A 20,727-nucleotide genomic window follows, 5' to 3' on the forward strand; every position below is an offset into this window, starting at 1 on the left:
CCACTGCAGGGCACACTCACACACACCCCCACACACCAAGCACACACTAGGGACAATTTAGGATCGCCAATGTACCTAACCTGCATGTTTTCGACTGTGGGAGGAAACTGGAGCACCCGGAGGAAACCCACGCAGACACGGGGAGAACATGCAGACTCCACGCAGGGAGGGTCCAGGAAGCGAACCCAGGTCTACTTACTGGGAGGCATGCATTTTCAGATTAGATTAAATTAGATTGTACGTGTCGTCATACTGGCATTTTCAATCGACATACAAGATGTTCAGGGAGGAATGATGGCTCTGAGGCTAAGGATCTGTGCTGGTACCCCGAAGGTTGCCGGTTCGAATCCCTGTCACTGCCAAAAGAGATCCTACTCTGCTGAGCCCTTGAGCAAGGCCCTTAACCTGTAATTGCTCCAGGGGCGCTGTACAATGGCTGACCCTGCACTCTGACCCCAAGGGGTATGTGAAAACTAACAAATTCCTAATACAAGAAATTGTATAAGGCGAAATAAAAGAACAAAAAAAAAAAGATGTTGCCACTCTCTACCACTATCACAAGAGTGATCTACTTTTATTTCATCAGCTTGACTCAAAAGTATCTGTCTTAATATTTTATTTAACCTCAAATTAATTTTCAATTAATTTAATTGTGGATTCTTCATTTTTTCTGTTCTGGTCAGTTCACTTTAACAGACTCTGTAATATCTTCTATATCATGGGTGGGCAATATCGGTCCTGGAGAGCCACAATGGCTGCAGGTTTTTGTTCCAAACCAATTTCTTAATGAAAAGTCAATAATTGCTGGTGAAGAAGCACTTATTGCTCAGGTGACGTTTTGATGCTTCATTTTAGTGGTCTCGCTTGTTAAGGTTCCCCACCCTTAATTGCTTATTTCAATCTTAAACAGCTGAATTCACTGTTTTAATGGCTCCTTATTAACAATAAGATGTAAATGACAAAGCAGCCAGCAGTTCTCCATCTAGCTTGTTTCCATTTACATCTGTTTCTGTTCATCATACACTGTTTGATGTAATAAAACACTTAATAGAAAAATGTGACAGACTGAAAATTATCCTTTTTGGGCTTCAAATCATTTGGATGATATCCTACGATATAAGACCTTACATTGAAGAGCAACAAGCCATAAAATTAAATAAGGTCTGGGATTGACAAGGATTGGTTTCTAAGTAAGCAACTGGGTTTGAATGAAAACCTGTAGCCACTTCGGCTCTCCACGACCGACATTGCCCACCCCTGTTCTAGATGAACAAATCGCCCTTTTCACTTTTTAAGTTTATTTTGTATAATATGAATTAACTTACAAAAGCATTTAAATCCTTGCACCTCTACCAAACCTAAATGTGACCAGAATATGGTCTATTTAATTACTTATTTTTAAATTATAAGAATTACATTTAGGTAGACCATCCTATGTATGTAGACCTATTAAAGTTTTAATAAATTAGAACAAAATCAGAAATGATTTCATATGAAATGTAAACTACTTGTCTAATAATGATGTCTTTAGGTTCTTGATAGGATTTCAGATCTGTACAGATTGCAGCCCTGCAGAAATGCCCAGAAAGACTCCAACAGACACAAAAACAGAAATACTGACATCCTGCCAGGTACAGTAGGCGGCTGAGTCTTCAATAAGAAGCATTTAAACACAAAACGCTTGAGATCTTCATAAGTGTCTCTCTCAGCAGGGGATGAAGTCTTAACACCTCTAATGTCAGTCACAAATAAGGATGGCTCGCCTGGATATATTAATGCAGTCTTCGTGAACGTAAGCTCAAATGATAAATATGCACCTCATTTTTTTTTCTGTTACATTTTTCACAGGTAGCGTGATCTTGTGGCCTCTGCCTCTGACCCACTGAGTGACTCTAAAAATAATTACATTAGGGTTATCCAACGGCCTTGACTCACACTAACTTGTATATATCAGTTTATGTTGCATTTATTGTGGAAAAGTGGCTACATAGATAGATAGATAGATAGATAGATAGATAGATAGATAGATAGATAGATAGATAGATAGATAGATAGATAGATAGATAGATAGATAGATAGATAGATAGATAGATAGATAGATAGATAGATAGATAGATAGATAGATAGATAGATACTTCATTAATCCCAAGGGGAAATTCACATACTCCAGCAGCAGCATACTGATACAAAAAAAACAATATTAAATTAAAGAGTAATAAAAATGTAGGTAAAAACAGACAATAACTTTGAATAATGTTAACATTAAAATGGAATGACTGAGAGAAATACAATGAAAGTCACAAACATATAATTAATGATTAAATTAAAGAAACAATTACACTTTTTAAATAGTCTCTTTTCCAAATGATTAGAATTTTAAAGTGGCCTTCCTGTGCATGAGCTGTATGTAGTCACCTGTTTTTTTTTATATTTTATGTGCAGCTATGCCTTTCCCCACTGTGTCACTCAATCTTGATGCTCCTTTAAATATTTCGGCCATCTCAGGGCTGTGCAGTCGGTAATCTTATGTTATGATGCTTTTAAAAGTTCAATCTTTATTTGCACCATTCTGCATTGGGACATACAGTGCATCTGGAAAGTATTCACAGCGCATCACTTTTTCCACCTTTTGTTATGTTACAGCCTTATTCCAAAATGGATTAAATTCATTTTTTTCCTCAGAATTCTGCACACAACACCCCATAATGACAACGTGAAAAAAGTTTACTTGAGGTTTTTGCAAATTTATTAAAAATAAAAAATGGAGAAATTACATGTACATAAGTATTCACAGCCTTTGCTCAATACTTTGTCGATGCACCTTTGGCAGCAATTACAGCCTCAAGTCTTTTTGAATATGATGCCACAAGCTTGGCACACCTATCCTTGGCCAGTTTCGCCCATTCCTCTTTGTAGCACCTCTCAAGTTCCATCAGGTTGGATGGGAAGCGTCGGTGCACAGCCATTTTAAGATCTCTCCAGAGATGTTCAATCGGATTCAAGTCTGGGCTCTGGCTGGGCCACTCAAGGGCATTCACAGAGTTGTCCTGAAGCCACTCCTTTGATATCTTGGCTGTGTGCTTAGGCCGTTGTCCTGCTGAAAGATGAACCGTTGTCCCAGTCTGAGGTCAAGAGCGCTCTGGAGCAGGTTTTCATCCAGGATGTCTCTGTACATTGCTGCAGTCATCTTCCCCTTTATCCTGACTAGTCTCCCAGTCCCTGCCGCTGAAAAACATCCCCACAGCATGATGCTGCCACCACCATGCTTCACTGTAGGGATAGTGTTGGCCTGGTGATGAGCGGTGCCTGGTTTCCTCCAAACATGATGCCTGGCATTCACACCAAAGAGTTCAATCTTTGTCTCATCAGACCAGAGAATTTTCTTTCTCATGGTCTAAGAGTCCTTCAGGTGCTTTTTGGCAAACTCCAGGCGGGCTGCCATGTGCCTTTTACTAAGGAGTGGCTTCCGTCTGGTCACTGTACCATACAGGCCTGATTGGTGGATTGCTGAAGAGATGGTTGTCCTTCTGGAAGGTTCTCCTCTCTCCACAGAGGACATCTGGAGCTCTGACAGAGTGACCATCGGGTTCTTGGTCACCTCCCTGACTAAGGCCCTTCTCCCCCGATCGCTCAGTTTAGATGGCTGGCCAGCTCTAGGAAGAGTCCTGGTGGTTTCAAACTTCTTCCACTTACGGATGATGGAGGCCACTGTGCTCATTGGGACCTTCAAAGCAGCAGAAATGTTTCTGTAACCTTCCCCAGATATGTGCCTCAAGACAATCCTGTCTCAGAAGTCTACCGACAATTCCTTTGACTTCATGCTTGGTTTGTGCTCTGACATGAACTGTCAACTGTGGGACCTTATATAGACAGGCGTGTGCCTTTCCAAATCATGTCCAGTCAACTGAATTTACCACAGGTGGACTCCAATTAAGCTGCAGAAACATCTCAAGGATGATCAGGGGAAACAGGATGCACCTGAGCTCAATTTTGAGCTTCATGGCAAAGGCTGTGAATACTTATGTACATGTGCTTTCTCAATTTTTTTATTTTTAATAAATTTGCAAAAACCTCAAGTAAACTTTTTTCACGTTGTCATTATGGGGTGTTGTGTATAGAATTCTGAGGAAAAAAATGAATTTAATCCATTTTGGAATAAGGCTGTAACATAACAAAATGTGGAAAAAGTGATGCGCTGTGAATACTTTCTGGATGCACTGTATCTCATAAAAATATAACCACAATAAATGAAGGAAGTAATCACTTCTTAGGTGGCACATTAATTAGGAAGGATTCAATAACTTAGCATCTACAATCATACACTCATTACTTCAAAATGGCCTTTAGCATCACATCTCATCTTTCCTAATCTGCTTGCTTGTGCTGCTCTTGACAGTGCTATCAGAAGGAAGATGGCTTTATTCTTACACAAGTACCTCTAGAAGAAACAGTTGCTGATTTTTGGGCTTTGGTATACGATTATCGATGCACAGCAATTGTGTTAATGCAAACCAAGGCAAGCATTGAAAAGGTAAGGGAGAATTCATTTTAAAATAATAAACATAATTAAACTGAGAGTGACTTGAATTGCAATGTTGAAATAGTTTTAATAAACAAATTTGAGAACTCTCAGCTCCAGTGTACTGAATTTGAATATTGATCCAGTTTGCGCATATTGTTCCCCATTTTTGCTTTGATTTTTTTATCTTTGCAACTCTCATGTCCTCCCACATCCTAAAGATGTCACGAGTGCAGTTAACTGACGACACTAATTTGGCCCCATGTGTTTGTCCTCCATTTTGGGATGTTAAGCCTTCCATCCATTTGTGCTGTACGATGTGATTCTGGAACTGGACACAGCAGATGGGTTTGAAAATGGATGAATGGATTATGTTTGAATTATTTTTTTTGGATAGCTGAATACAGTAAAGCACTTATAGGAGTTGAGCTGAAAGATTACAAACTTTGCTGTAAAAAACAGGCAACAATGTTTGGTTCACAGTCATCTTTTTTTTGTTTCAGAACTCGTCCGTGTTTTGGCCACAGACAGGTGAATGCAGTTACAGTCTATTTCATATTAAAACTACAGGAGCACAGCTCAGCACAGGCTACACCATTACAAAGCTGGAGCTGAGCAAATCTGCACAGGTGAGCTAAATAAGCATAATGCACTGTTTTATAGATGCAGTTATTTGGCTGCTTAACAAGTATTTTTAATCATTACTACATAAATGGATTCTAAGTCATTTCAATTATCAGCTCGGGATCCAGTAAACTGAATATCTTAGTGCATACCAAATAAACACCTTTGAGTTTTACAGAACAACTCACTGAAGGAATATTCTTGTGATAGCAATTGCAGGCCATCTGTTGCCTTTCTGTACCCTTATTTGTTTTTTAGAAATTGTCTTTCTCCTGTTTATTAACGTCTATTGTTATTTTGCTTACCTCACTGTGGAGTAATTTTGTTGTCTGATATATTGACGTTGGCAACAATTTCTGTTGCCTGTCATGCAGTTTGACATTGTCATTGTGTGTGACATCACCAAAGACTATTTAAGATGGTGGTGCACAGCATTCAATTTCTTAGCTTTTGGATTAACTTCAAAAACAAAAAAAATGTTGATTAACAAAGGAAAGACAATCTGGATAAAATTAGGACCACTTTCAATATTTATTTCACTTAGAGCTCACATTCCTCATTTTAGTTACAGTCATTTTGGTAATCTTCTGACCACTGTTCCATTTTCCAGTGAACCCTCTGTATTCACCCTCTGTTATCTCTTTATCTCCTGGTGCATTGATTTAACCAGCTTAGCATTATGTTTACCTCCAGAAGAACGAGTCAGAAATACTGAATTTTTTTTTGTTGTTGCATCTAATAGAAACATGTAAATACCAAAACGTCAATCATAAATATAGCAGGAAAGTTATGTCTAGTATCCACTACTGTACTGATGCAGATATAGTACACATGCTTTGTGTGAGATGTTTTTAAGACTGTCACCTAATACATTGCCCAATGTTGCATTCTTGACAGTAGAAGTGCATTTCTTTGTGCACTTTTCTTATATTTTTTCTGTTCCTTGTGCATGAGAGGATTGTTCCATCAGCTGCCCTGAATGCAACTCTCCAAGGAACAGATTTGGATGTGCGTAATGCCCCGATTCATCTGTAAACAGGATGTGGGTCACCAGATCATAGATGGTGTGATGGTGTATCACTTGCTCACAGATTCCTCTAATAGATGCCTCCAGGACACTCGCAAGCCCAGGCACTCAGACTCCTCGCTCAGTCTCTCGAGAGCCCCAATCAAAGCCTCACATTGACTCTTCAAAAATCACAGCATAGTCGGCAAAGTCAAGATCAATGAATCTCTCTTTACCAACAGATGCCCCACAGCTGCTGGACTCCATGACCCTGCCCAACACCCAGTTCATGCAAGCATTGAACAAAGTAGGAGCAAGAACACGTCCCTGACAAACCCCAGAATTAACTGGAAAAAACACAGAGGATCTTCCTCCTCTCTGCACAGCACTCACAGTACTATTGTACAGCCCAGCCATGATATCCAGCAACTGTGAGGAGATCCTGTGAAGTCTCAGGATGTCCCACTGGGCAGTTGAATCAACTGAGTTGAACACTTTATGGAAATTGCTGCCTATATTTGCATTTGTGCTACATGAGAACTCTCAGTGCCATGATGTAGTCGATGGTAGACTTCTTAGACAAAAAAAACATACTGCTCTGGTTGCTGGTAGATGAGCAAGTGATCACAGATCCTATTGAGGATGACCCTAACAAGGACCTTACCAGGCACTGAGAGCAGTGTTATCCCCCTGTAGTTGCCGCAATCCAGGCGATCACCCTTGCCTTTCCATGTAGGTACAACAAGTCCCGTTTTCCAGTCAGTTGGGATGATGCCCATCTCCCAAATGGATGCAAAGATTGCTTGCAATGCAAGGGGAACAGCCTTACCACCAGCCTAGAGACATTCACCCTGGATACCACAGATCCCTGCAGCCTTCCCATTCCTCAGCTGGTTTACTACCTGTGCAATCTCTATGAGACTGAGTGGTTCACAGCTATTTGGAGGATCAGCCTCAAGAACTGTGGACCCAGAGATGTTCGAGATCTTATATAACCTACCCTGCTCAAGAAACCTGAATAAGAGAACCTGAAATAAAACCCACACAGACAGCATATAAACACAGCATATAAACACAGAGAGAAAGTGACCAGGCCAGGAACTGGACACATTTAAGGTAACTGGTTTCAAGTGTCACTGTTTGTGTGGAGTTTCCATGGTTTCCTGGTACTCCAGTTTTTTTTATTCGTCCCAAAGATGTGTGCATCTGGTTAACTTGCAACATTAATTTGGTCCAACATTATGAAGAGAGCACTGCAACAGACTGGCATCCCATCTGCTGTTGGTATCAACCATGAGTCTAGTATTACGTCTACCTCTAACCCAAAAAAATGGATCAATACAGTTAAGTAAATGAACAGATAATATTTCTTGCACAATGTACTATTTTGTCTCTTGCTGTCTTGTACAGCATGCACAGTTAACATTTTTTACAGAATATATGGTGTGAAGCAGTGACAGTGCAGTTAAATTCTGGGCTTTTCTGCTCATAAATCTATATTTGCATGTCATGAAATAATGCACCAAATGGTTTTTCTAGACTGACAAGCAGCATGTAAGCATCATACAAATAGAAGACTGGACAGAAACTGAGGAGCTTCCACAGTCATGCAGCACAATAATTAGCATGGCACAAGAAGTCACCAGTTGTCAAGAAAATCACAACAGTGGCCCCACAGTCATCGTATGTTGGTAAGTTTCACATACACAGTAGTACTATTGGGTGAGAACATTATTTATGAAAAGTTGTTTTGTGAAAATCAACCAGTGCAGTATGGCCCAACATAAAAATTAAGTATTAAAAGACAATTACTTTAAAAACAAATTGTAAGAATATGTGTAAATAAAGAATAATCATACTTTATTACATCAGCATTGATGAAAATAAAGTATATGATTAAAGTGGAAATTTCGAGATTAATGTTGACATTTGGACATTTTTCCAACTGTGTCCCTATTTTGTTTTTCTTTTCTCTGTACCCTAATATTCTTCCATATGACACTCAAACGGTGGGCTAAGACTCGCCTTTTCACAGCGACTTTGATATCTGACTACTTCTTATTTATTTTGGACACTTTGCGACTTTCTGAACTTGAACTTTCGAGTTTCTTCGCCACTTTGTTACTCGATCAACTTTCTTTTGTTGTTTATATCACTGTTTAAACCAACAAATAGTACGTTTTTCCTTGCCTTCACTTGGTATTCGCTGAAATTCTTCTATTTCCCCCATGCTTTTGCTATTGTCTTTTCACAGAACGCTGAGCTTAAGGGCTATTTATATTGATTTTCATATTCAAAGAGGCGTAATTCTGGGAGGAGTTGGGAAGTTACTTTTCATGCTGACTGGGACTTATGGAGCGGAAGAACATGGAAGTTGACGTGCACACATATTTATGCATCTGGATTTTTTTGTGCGTACACACATTTCTGCTTTTGTCCATATGCCATGTTTTAGTGTGAATTCTATGTATGGTGTTATGCATGAGGCCCCAGGTATCCTGGTGTTGGAACTAAAGGGGTCCAAGGGCTAGATGATTTGTTAACTGCCAACAAGACAGCATTCACATGTTAAACCACTGTGACAAATAACAGTGGCAGGGTGTGGTAGCTAACCCCTTTGCATCATCTTATTCAAATCTGATTCTCCTTCCTGCTCTTTCCCTATGTAACTAGGAATTCCAGTAATTTTGTCTGGTCTACAGTTCTAAATTTGTTTTCTAGTTTTTCTTTGCATGCTTCCATTTCAAAAAGCCTTGTTGTGAGACTCATATTATGTCTCAAACTCCCAGGAAAAGTTGTATATGGGTATATATACCGCAGCTAAATGTATATGTAAATATATACACTTTATATACAGTATAGCAAAAAAAAAATCACATGTATGTCTGTATAACTGTTGTAAGTGGCACTCCAACATGTTGATTAATGTGTGTAGCAAAAAGGCAATGGCCTACTTGACTATTCTTGCTGACCGTATGTATCCCTTCATAGTCATAATTTTCCCAAATGACCACTTCCAGTATACTGCACCATGTCACAAAGCCAAAGTCATCTCAAACTGGTAACATGATCATGACAATAGGTTCACTGTTCCATCCAGGTCACTGGATCTGAATCCAGTAGAACACCTTTGGAGTGTGGTAAAATGGGGTAAAATGGGAGATTGGCAGCCTGAATGTGCAGCTGACAAATCTGCAGAAATTGTGCGATACACAAAGGAGAATCTCAAAGGAATGTTTATAACATCTGGAGTTATCCATACCATTAAGAACTGAGGCTGTTTTGAGAGCAAAAGGAGGCCTACCCAGTATTAATATAGTGATCCTAAGAAGTTGACCAGTGAGTGCAGGCAGGGTGCAATGACATAATATGTTATGTGACCCCTGTGTCACATGACCTGAAATGGGCATCATGACCACAAACAATACGGCCATTGGCAACCATAATTCAAAACGATGCTTCCAGAAATGTCATAAACATAACAGTAAAATATCTTCACAGCAATGTCCAAAGTAAAAAAAAAAAATTGCATAGAAAATACTCAGAAAGATTCAAAATGGTAATGCAATGTAAAATTACAAAAAAATAAACAAAAATCTGTGTAGCACCCAAAGGTTTTGGAATAACCTTCAGAATATTTCCATTATATACAGTATGATAAAGTAACAAAGGAAAAGGTACTAGTACAGTAGAGCCAACCATGAAGTCATAAGGATGAAGGGATGAGTACAAGGAGTCAGCTGTTGTCATCTCCCATTGGTACCATACTGGATACCCATTCTTGAGAAATTTTCATGATTTTATCCTCTGTTAAAATGGTATAACATTAAAAAGCCTCCTTTGTTTGTAGGGATGGATGCAGTAGAAGTGGGATTTTCTGCGTCACCAGCTTTCTTACAAAGCAGATGAAGGAAGAGGGCAGGCTGGATGTTTTCCAAGCTGTGAAAAGTCTGCGGATTCATCGACCACAGCTAATTAAGAATGAAGTAAGTCTTCTTTCTGCACCATTGAAGGTACTGCTGTCGTAACAAAAATGCTTACTCCCCACCTTAAACACTATGAGTGAAAACTGGCATGTCTGTTTGAGTCGGGCAGTATAGGCCCGGGTACGGCCATGCCTACCCACTTTGCTTATTGGTGTGTCCTTTATTGTAGCTTAGCTTTTAAAATTACTTTTTTTTTAACATATGAAAATTAATCTGCTGCGTACATATATTTTAAAACACATCTTCTGTGAGTATAATATCAATTAATTATAAACTTACACAGCAAAATTGCAAGTGTTAGTTTTATCACTATAGACGTTTAACTCTTAAAAGTGTTTGGAAATATATTGCACATGGTTGACTATTTAATTGCGTACGTGTAGGTAACAAGGTTTAGAAAATAAGATTGATTTTTACCAATCATAACCACTGCAAACATCTGACATTTACAGGAGGAGATCAACTAGTAACTTACTGAATTTACAGGTTATGTGGGTACAATAGTGGCCTGTGGGAGAGAGATGTGAACATGCAAGATAAGTGTGAATAATATCTTGATAAACAATGCTTTCAAGTTATATTAGTGAAATGAAACAAACAGAACTGCAGAACATGCCAGAGCCTGACGTCGATAATGAACATTTTGGTGATGCACCAGCTGCAAGTGAAAACCTTGTCACTAGCTTTGCCAACTTTAGTGCACTGCTGAATGTGCTGGAAAATCTTCTACCACTCTACCACAAAATGGTAAATGATATGCCAACTTAATTTATTTACCTGATATTTGGAAACCACCAGCTCAATTGGTCTTAAAAGTTTACAACTTTTGTTTCATCCAGTAAGACATGCAGCTTTGTGGCTCATTGATGAAACAGATAACAGTACGTGACTGCAATAAAGGATATTGATAGATGCCATTTTGGAGAGGACAGATTCACTCGAAGATTCGCACATTTCAGGCGGGCATATGCAAATACAAGAAATGACAAAACAGTAATCCGTCTGTTTGATGTTATTTAATGCTTCCAGATAATAGATATTATTGGGGCATTGGTGCCTTGCGATGGGCTGATATGTCATACATGTCATCAAAAGGTAGACATTCAGTTTTTTTCACCATTTTTCAGAGGATTTAAATTAGTGTTGACAAAAATCGAGAGTGGTCTCCCCTAGACTTTCTCGTATACTCAGATATGGGGATGGATATTTGAGGAGTAAACTGCAAGACAATGATTATATTTTTATATTATGTACATTAAAGAACGATCAGCAACAAAACAAATCAAATTAATAATATATTGAACAATTATTATAGAAGTAAAGTTGAATGAATTGGACTCTGCAGCTGCATGAATAATAGGTAAAGTACCACTTCCGGTTAGCAGAAAAAGACAAAAAGTTGATAGAAATCTACGTTTTGTAACTATGCAAAATTTGGTTGACCTAAGTGAAAGTGTACTCAAGTTATCATGTTTACATATACACACACACAGACAAACACACAGACACACAGACATGATTCGAAAAATGGTATTTTCGGACTTGGGGAGATCATCAAAATCTCGAAATTGAATTTCTGAAAGATTCCAATTCTTTCCCTATACTTCGTATACGAGAAAGTCAGGGAGGTCTAAAACTTTGAGATTCATCAAAATCTCGACATCACATTTTTGGATGATTACAATACATTCCCTATACTTCGTAAACGAGAAAGTAAAAATGTATTGAAAGTAAAGCACAGAAGAACAAAATATGATGACCCCCAACTACATTCGTATGACTGGACTTCTACATTTTTTTTATTGAATGTTAATATTAACAGCATTAAAAATGTATGTTCACTTGTAACAAATTTTGGCCCACCCTTAATGACATCGTGGCGCTACCACTGATGTGAGTGTGCATTGTGATGGACTGGGGCTGAAAACCCAAGGTTGGTTTCCCATTTGCTTATAATGCTGCTGAAGTGGACTATGGCTGCTCTCTGAATATGGGATAATGGCTGGATAAGGGTTACACTTTCAAACATTGTAGATTTATTTGAGGTACTGTTGCCCTATCAAGATTAGTTAAGATGCCCCTAAGGCTGAATTAAACTGGTTTACAAATTGGATGGGTGCTACATTTCCTGACTTTATGGGCACATTTACCTAAAATGCCTGACACCTCTCATCCAAGTTTGGCACCTGTCCTATGCCCAACCCTGAAGTGGATAAGGCACATTTAATAATGAAGGGACCGATTTATCAAATGTGACATACAAATTACAGGATTAAAGAAAATCATTTTTAAATGTATACAGCCAAAATATTGAGTGATTAAGCAACTTGGGCAGAGTCACAGAGAAAGTCTGTAGTGGGAATGGAGCTAAAAACCTGTTGGCTCACCGCCGAGCATGCTAACCACTGTTCCAGAATACAAACACAAAAGACTCGCTCAGCTTTCCTGTTAGGTCTTTACTTTAATGCTGCAATGTGTTGTGCCTGTCACGCATGCCATTATATCCTGCCATATTGATGATGTGTGGTGTGTTTGACCCCTGTAACCTCTGATGAGTATGCTTGTCTAGGCAGGCTAAGTTCAAATTACAGCATGCCTATGCTGTGAGCAATAGAAAAGAAGGCAGAGACACAAGGAATGTCCTGTCTGGAACACTTTGAGGTGTGCTACCTTATGGTGTACAGATAGAACCTCTGACATGAAATGTTTATACTACTGTTGAAAGAGTTACTTACTGGTCATTGTTCTTTCTCAGCAACAGTACAGGTTCTGCTACAAAATGGCAATGGCGTTATCTGATTTCCATGGACCCTGGGAGTAGATGTGCTGCAATAAAGAAGATGGTAATGTGTGAAAAAAAGAGCCAGTGACACCATCAGAACTTCAGGAGCAAAGCTTACCTTTCTCAAGCATGTTTTAAGATTTTCAAGGTGACCCAAGTTTTTTTGCAGTCCGGTAGATGGTTAAAAATAAAAGGGCTGCAATGAGAGTTAAGGATTGCACCTTGGTTATTGTTATTGGACACATTTTAATATTCTGGCTAGGCAACAAAGTGCAAACAAGAATAACCAAAACATGCCAAATCTCACACCAGGATTTGTATTTTCAAATGCTTCCATGTCAATAAATGCTATAATGGTACACTTGTTTACCTAAATGTGCATTATGAAGAATGCTCAGACACCTAACAAAAAGGAGACAAATTTATGAACGTTCAAAGGTAGAAGCTGCAGTGTGTTACAAAATAGAAAACAATGTCTTTTCATCAAGCTGTCTATTTATGAGAAGTAATAAGTTATAAGAAGTTTAAGTCCTGGTAGCACCAGGTGGGGTTATTTGCCCATCACATGTCACAGCCAGACACACAGCCACACCAGGTCAGTTCAGAGTGAAATAATCAACTTAACATTCATATTTTTAGGATGTGGGAGTAAGTGAGACCACTCAGGGAAAAACCCAGAGACACATGAAAACAATATACAAGTTCCACAAAGATAGTGGCACTGCAAAGAAATTCTTCAGGGTCTCGACATTCTCCATTTCATATTCTCATGTGCAGGGGCTGTCCATGAACCCAAAATTTCTTTGGTTGCACTAAAGGAAAACTCTTTCGACCCAACATTCAATAGGGTTATTAAATTGCAGGAGTGCCTCTTATTCTACTGTTGGCATGTGACGATACGGGTTCAGCTCCATGCTCCCATCTGCTGTTCGGTCTACTGTCAGTAATGTTACCAAAGAGCTAGACAGTGAGGCAACAACATAGCAAGGGGATGGTACAAAAGTGCAAAAGTGCTTTTATTTAAAATCCAACAAGACAAAAACAAAGTGTCCACAAATAAATAAGTGCAGTGCTTCCCAAAAAGAGTCATTAAATAAATAATCCATAAAACAAATGTGGAGGTTTAAAAATCAATAAACAGAACAAAATAATAATCCTTTAAAAGCCAAGGTTAAAACGTTGGAAGCAATCTTCTAAACACAAAGCCCAGTGTGTTTGTCTTACTAGTGACTCCCCTGCTTCTCCCTATTCAGGCTTTGCAGCAGGGGGAGCCACTCTACCTGCAGCTGACCTTCTTTCCTCATTCGCACAGGTCTGGAGGCCTCCCGATCCCTGGCTTCGGTCGTGCACTCATCCCAGACCCGAGACTTAGCTTCTCTCCAACAGCAAGGACTCCCACGCTGGAGATTATCTGCCCAAGTCTCCTGACTCCCGCTGTCTTCCACGGCGAGTCACCTCCCTCACTAGTCACTCCCGCTCTTCTCAAAATGCTCAGTGGGAGCAACGACAATCAACTGCCCTAGGTGTTAGATAAACACCTCGCTAGGGCCCACAGTCCAGCTGCACTCGAGCCTGCTCTCACTCGTTTGCTCGATCTCCTTCGCGCTCTGTCTCTCTCTCTCTCTCACACACCGGCTTTCTCCTCACTTCCTTCCAGCAACCTCTGTCTCTTTCTCTTTCCGTTCCTCCCTCTAGCCGACTCGCGCTTCTATATATCGAGAGGGCATGGCAGCTGCAGCAAATTAGCAGTCCCAGGAACAATCACAGATGCAGGCAGTCTCTCATCTGTGCACTTAGGTGAGAAACGGCCACATTGCAAATCGCCCTGAGAACTGCTGCAGCCACACCCACCATGCCCCCTCACTAAGCCGCGAGCTTGATTATTTACTTTAAAACGGGCATTTTGAACAGGAGCTGTGGACCCGCTATACCACAAGGCACATTTTCTAGTTTTCATTTTTGCACTTTTTGCGTATTTGTTTTTAATATGGTCACTGTAATACTTTAGTTTCTTATGTCAGTAACTTCAGCACAATGCTACAGGTAGGTCTCAGGTTACATAGTCTCATGATATGGCAATTCTGCAGAAAGAAACAAGCACATAAAACTCCAAATGTTTCTTTTTAACTGAATTTCAAATACATTTTCATCTAGCAACTTCAGTGTTTCACTTATGAAGGGAACAAACTAGTTCTGATACAGATAAAAATTAAGCAATCTTCACTAACAGTAAGCAATAGTACTGCACACTATGGACTTTGTCATCATTTTCAGTCATTTTGTTTTTTGTGCATACACATCGCCGAGTGTAACAGGCCACATGCACAGTAAGGTCAGTCACAGTTAAGCAGCTCAGTCGGCAGTTGGCCATTTAGTTGAGTGGTACAAACTGTCATGTGTAATTTCAAGTAATTTCAAGTGATCAGCATATGTGTCCCAGCCATATCATCTCAGTGTGTACAGCTGCAGAGATTATGACGTGTCACTCTTAGCAATTCTTTCTGCAAACACAACACATCACTGCTGAGGGATCAATCATCATTTAGTGGTGTCTCTTACGTTTGCTGACTCTGTGAACTTATGAATCAGAAATGACTGGTACCTCTCATCAAAAGTTTAAATTGCCCAAATTATTTGTGTTTTGTGGTTTAAAGTATAGTAATATTGCTTCAGTGTCAATTTATTAATAAGTGTGAAATGTTTTTTTCAGAAAAAAATAATATAAACCATTATGCATTGTTGCTGATATTTCCATCAATGGACATTTTCAGTACAAGTTCCGATTTACATACAAGCTCAGGCTTGAACGTTGGCAGAAAGGGAACTCCTTCATGACATATGCGTTAATAGTATTTTGCTTAGGATGACCCCCCCCAAACCCCCACTCTTTTGTGGTATTTTTCTAGTGGCCACAGCCAAGTTAATTAATAGAAACTATGTCAATTCCAAGTTATCTGATAGGACCCCTTGAGACACATGACATTAATCATACAAGCTCCACTTAAAGACAGCAGCACACATAAAAAATGTATATATCAGATTGAAATTCAAAGGACAAACCTTACATTCTGTGCTAGTTAGGGGTGAAGACAATAGGTAGTTATGACATTTCAAATATTTGTTTTAATCACTGATTTAGACTTTGACGCTTGACTCTTTGTGCTTTTTTGGTTCCTGACTCTCGCCTGGGTATTTGACCTTGATTCTGTCTACTCCTTTCTCAGCAATTTTACTTTTATGTCAGCTGGCAGTAGCTTTTCTTTCTTCATCTCTTTAGTGCAGAGGAAGCGAAGGGTGCTTCTACAAAGATTTTAGAGCAGAGCTGTTTTGCCTTCATGCCATCTGCTGGTCACTACATGTATCTCCATCTGTCTACGATCTGAAGAACCTCAGGCTTACTGCGTTTGTCGTTGCCATCACAATTGCCTCCTTCCATGCAAATCCAGTCACCATTTCTCACTGCTTGGAAATTTCCTCATAGCGATATTCCTTTTTCAGTTGCTCATCCCCACTGAAACAACAGCAAGTCTCAAAATTGGTACCCTCAGATGACACAGCAGCCTTCTCTTCCTATATACAGATGACAGATAACAATTTGGCAGGAGTTTGAACCTAGGAGTTTGTTAAAGGTTTTCAATAAGTTCTGTAGAGCATTGCTGCTCAGGTTAGCCGTGTTGGTGTATTAAGAAATAAACAGTATGGGTTTCTTCAAGAACTTGCCCAATTTGGACCTAATCGTTGGACTGAAATGGGTATTCATAATGTGGGTAGCCACTAAAAGAGGAACGTTCCAAATCTGGGTAACGTTTTATTGTAATGTTTAAGAAAAAATTCAAAGTAGCTTCCTCATTTACTTATTCTTTGCAGACTAACTTATTAACTTCAGAGTACAAATTATTTTGTAATTTATAATTCTCACAGATGTAATATATAAAATATTACATAAAGATTCAAATGTACAGTAAGTGTTAACACAAATTTTGTTTTATACATCAATAACTTTTGTTAATTATTGAAAATGTGGAATATTGTGTACATTTTGTAAATAAAAAGTTGTAAAAATTATAAACATGATGTCAATTTATTATTACCTTGCTTCTTGCATGTGGCAAGGAACCAGAGCATGTCATGAAAGCATCCTGCAACCAAACCAATGTTTTCATGGAGAATGGAGATGATAATATTTCCGAGTGAATGGGAGCCTTTGGTGACAAATGTTGGACAACGGTAAAGAATTTAAAAAACATCCATGAAAAAAATCGCACTTTACTTATGTTTCATAATCCACAGGTCAAGTCATTCCATCATATGCTCACAATGTGCAAAAACACATGCATTTTCTACTAAAATATTGTTAAAAGAATACCTTTAGAAAAACGAGAAGTGCAGTCACTCTTGAACTGAAGACGTGACCAATGAATGAGGGGGAGCCAACTACATACAAGTTATACATAAAGTCCCAACTGGCTTACTAAAGTCACAAATGCTTATACTAAAGTGTGAAATCTGCAACCTCAATATGCAAGCTTGCTTTCAAGTCCCAGGGGAAATCAAACTAGAGCAGGAGGAAGAGCCTTTATTTTATTTTTATTTTAAACACATTTTAATTTTAATATTGAAGATGAGAAAATTACAATGGCATACTACACAATCAAACAAAAAATAATGACATACAAGATACAACCATTTAGTTCAAAATCAATACAGAGAAAACAAAGAAACATTTAAATACACAGAAAAAAAGGAAAACAAGACTTAAACCCCACTTAAGAGAAAGAGAAAAGAAAGAGAGACGAGTGATTGTGACACATAGGCTGTCTGAAAACTATGCACCCATTTAGTTCATTTAGTGCAATCAATTATGGAATATTTGAAACACATAGAACTAGAGTGTATTCTATGAACACCTGAACTCCACTGCTCTTTTGAGATGATGATTGAGAGGTCCTTAGAATATCCCCTAGGATTATTGAGAAGTTAAGGGGCCTGAGTTGCCTCGAAAGCTTGCATATTGTAATCTTTCTAGTTAGACAATTAAAGGTGTCATTTTGCTTAACTTCTCACTACATCCATAATCGCTAACATGGTACAACACCCTAGTACGTAGGATCATTGAAAGGGAGAGTGTTTATCAAGACTAACTAGGGTAGCCTCCGGGACTGATATGAGTGTCAGATGTGAACAGCTGTTTAGGTCTCTTTTAACAAATGTTCTAATTTGTATATTGGAAAATAGTGTGTAATTGGAAAATTAAATTTGGAGTGAGATATGATATGATATCTATATAAAGATCTCCAAAGATGTTTTCACACCTAGTTAATTTTGTGTGAGTTCCCCGAATATCCGGTTCTTTTAGGTAGATGTGAATACACCAATCGCACTCTGTCGCAGATCAAAACAACTGTATCAGGACCCTTTGTAAAAGGTGTTTTCGATGTCTTACTAGGTGAACCCTGAAATGGTGTGCATGAGGTATAAATGTGATCCAACATGGGACCAATCTAACTACAGGAAACACATAAACGCACTATATGTGAAATTGTGTGTGCGGTGGTAGTCACGCTAAGCATCTACCATCGGTAATTGGGAATCTCATTCACCGCATAATGAGTTGAGGGTTAACATGGATAATTAAAATACTAAAAAGGTAAAAGAAATACGCACCTGGGAACAAATGTAACACAATTCGTGTAAAACAACTTGCACAATTACCAATTGCTTCCTGATTCAGGCTTACAACCCCTCGCACACACGATCGGACAGCTTATGGAAGGGAAAAAAATGGTGTAAATTCATTTGTGATTAGATCTATCAAAATACACACAGAGGTGATGAGACATGAATAGCAGTGTCCTGTGAGACCAACGATCAAACCTCCAAATCAAACATCCTTAAAGTGATACCCGCAGATGGGGTATCCTTTCAATCTTTGATGTGTGCTGTAAATATTATTCAAATATTCTAAAATGAATATTTAGAAGAGTTAAAAAAGTAGACATGTGATTTGAGCATACATTCATATGTTGGCTACTGGAAAGTAAATACGTAACATCATACAGTTAAATGAAACTCACCTGATAGGTCTACTGTAATAAAATTGAAGCCCATTATCCGTGTATACCCTCAGCAGAGCTCGTCGTCTTTTGTACACTTGTCTATTTGAAACCTTTTTGTAAATTGGAAGGGTAGGAACTCATTTTCAAGGTGAGGTGTTTTACTCATTGAGTTGTGCTTGTTAAATTAACCAAATAATTATAGACGACGTGGCAGTGCACAAACACAACTGTTGTCTACCGTCTATAATATTTTTTCCTGGGGAAAAAATTGTTCTTCCCAATAAAAGAAGTCCACAACACAAACATGTGGTGCTTATTGATATGTTTAGTTCACATAAATGTTTGTGTGTAACGCGACTGGAAATTGAAACAAAGTAATGAATCATCCCCTGATTCAGACTACGAGTGTGAAAATGCCTTAAGTGTTATAATTCCTATTGTTTTTCATAAATTAAAAACTGCATATGTCTGAGAAGGTCGAGATAGGTAATTATCATGTACCAGTAATGGCACACTGCACGATAACGCGCAGTGAATACACTTGACTTGAGCATTCCTTGTTTTCATCCTCTTTCGTTCTCTGTACGTTTAACATTCGTTTGCTCAGAGGTTGATGCACTTGCTGCTTCCTGAGCAGCTCTTCTTTTCTCCACTCTAGCAGCCTGCTTCTTCTTTTCTTCCGTCAGCATCTTTTTGCGTTAAAACTGATTAAGTCAGAGTTCTTCAATATTTCACTTTAGCTACCTCAAGAATGATTTAAGATATGAAGAGGTAGAAAGAAGTGGCAGTGAAGGTGGGAGGGAATGAGAATGGCACCTGTATGCATGCGTTGCATGGCCACACTGCTGCGCGCTGCTGAGAGTTGATTCTACAATAAAATTAAATAAAAATAAAAAGAGTAATAAAATCATCACCCAGAAAGTGGATAGTAGACGTCACGTAGTATATGTGCACAAACTTTCAGGTCAATAGGTGAAACAGTTTGCAAGCTACAGGTGACAGACAAACGAACAGCCATAGGTAGCGTATTATATACTAGCCATGTGCGCCCAACTACGTTGCGCATGTTAAAGTTGTCTGTGAAGGGTTCCCTGTTTAAACGGGCTGCCAGTCGTGGACTGGGCCCTTCGTCGCCCAGCATTATGATTTTTTATAAGGGAAACAAAATTAGAAAACAAAACCCTTGGACATTGATTCGATAGGAACAGCCTACTCGGAATCACTGTCCGAATAGTAATTATGTGTTGGTGGAGGAGCATTTCTGCTTCTCTCCATTCAGAGTCTGTCTCGTTTTCATGACGCTGTCGTTTCCTCTCACGATCTCTTCTCAACCTTTCTCCAATCTCGCAGGTTGCTTTGTGGCAATCCAATGAGTAAGGAAGAACCAATGCTTCTTTCTTGAACTCCAAACGCAGACTGATGGAAAATCACAGAAGTGTGTCCAACTTATATACTCTGACTGCCGACTCCAAGAAGTGGGTGAACATTCGATTTGGACGAAGTGCTGCCAACGACGGTCGATAGAAACACAAAACACGGTGTCGACACCAGATCTAAACACAAAGAGTGCTATCAACAGTGTTTGTAAACAAAAGTAACAACCAAGGTGTTGTGTATTCAGCCAGTACAAACAGCACATAGTCTCCTTTAGTTCAATCCTCTTTAATCACCACACTCCAACCTCATCCAACGATCCTCCCCCTCACTTCCTCGCCTCCTCCATCACTACTGCCCTCTACTGAACACAGCAGGAA

General features: G+C 39.0%; 1 protein-coding gene across 1 annotated transcript in view; it reads left to right on the top strand.

Annotated features, from left to right (window-relative positions):
- The window catches only part of LOC114654332 (receptor-type tyrosine-protein phosphatase F-like), a 121,940-nt gene extending 105,094 nt beyond the window's left edge, over positions 1 to 16,846 (top strand). Inside the window, exons 24-30 of the mRNA XM_028804816.2 lie at positions 1,532 to 1,631; positions 1,713 to 1,792; positions 4,397 to 4,531; positions 5,023 to 5,148; positions 7,689 to 7,840; positions 10,000 to 10,135; positions 12,891 to 16,846. Of these exons, the coding sequence (XP_028660649.1) occupies positions 1,532 to 1,631; positions 1,713 to 1,792; positions 4,397 to 4,531; positions 5,023 to 5,148; positions 7,689 to 7,840; positions 10,000 to 10,135; positions 12,891 to 12,956 (795 nt within the window). The 3' untranslated portion in view covers positions 12,957 to 16,846. The remainder of the gene's footprint in view (positions 1 to 1,531; positions 1,632 to 1,712; positions 1,793 to 4,396; positions 4,532 to 5,022; positions 5,149 to 7,688; positions 7,841 to 9,999; positions 10,136 to 12,890) is intronic.
- Positions 16,847 to 20,727: the final 3,881 nt, after the last annotated feature.

This window comes from Erpetoichthys calabaricus, chromosome 7 (assembly GCF_900747795.2).
Source record: "Erpetoichthys calabaricus chromosome 7, fErpCal1.3, whole genome shotgun sequence".
In the NCBI taxonomy this organism is placed as follows: domain Eukaryota; kingdom Metazoa; phylum Chordata; class Cladistia; order Polypteriformes; family Polypteridae; genus Erpetoichthys; species Erpetoichthys calabaricus.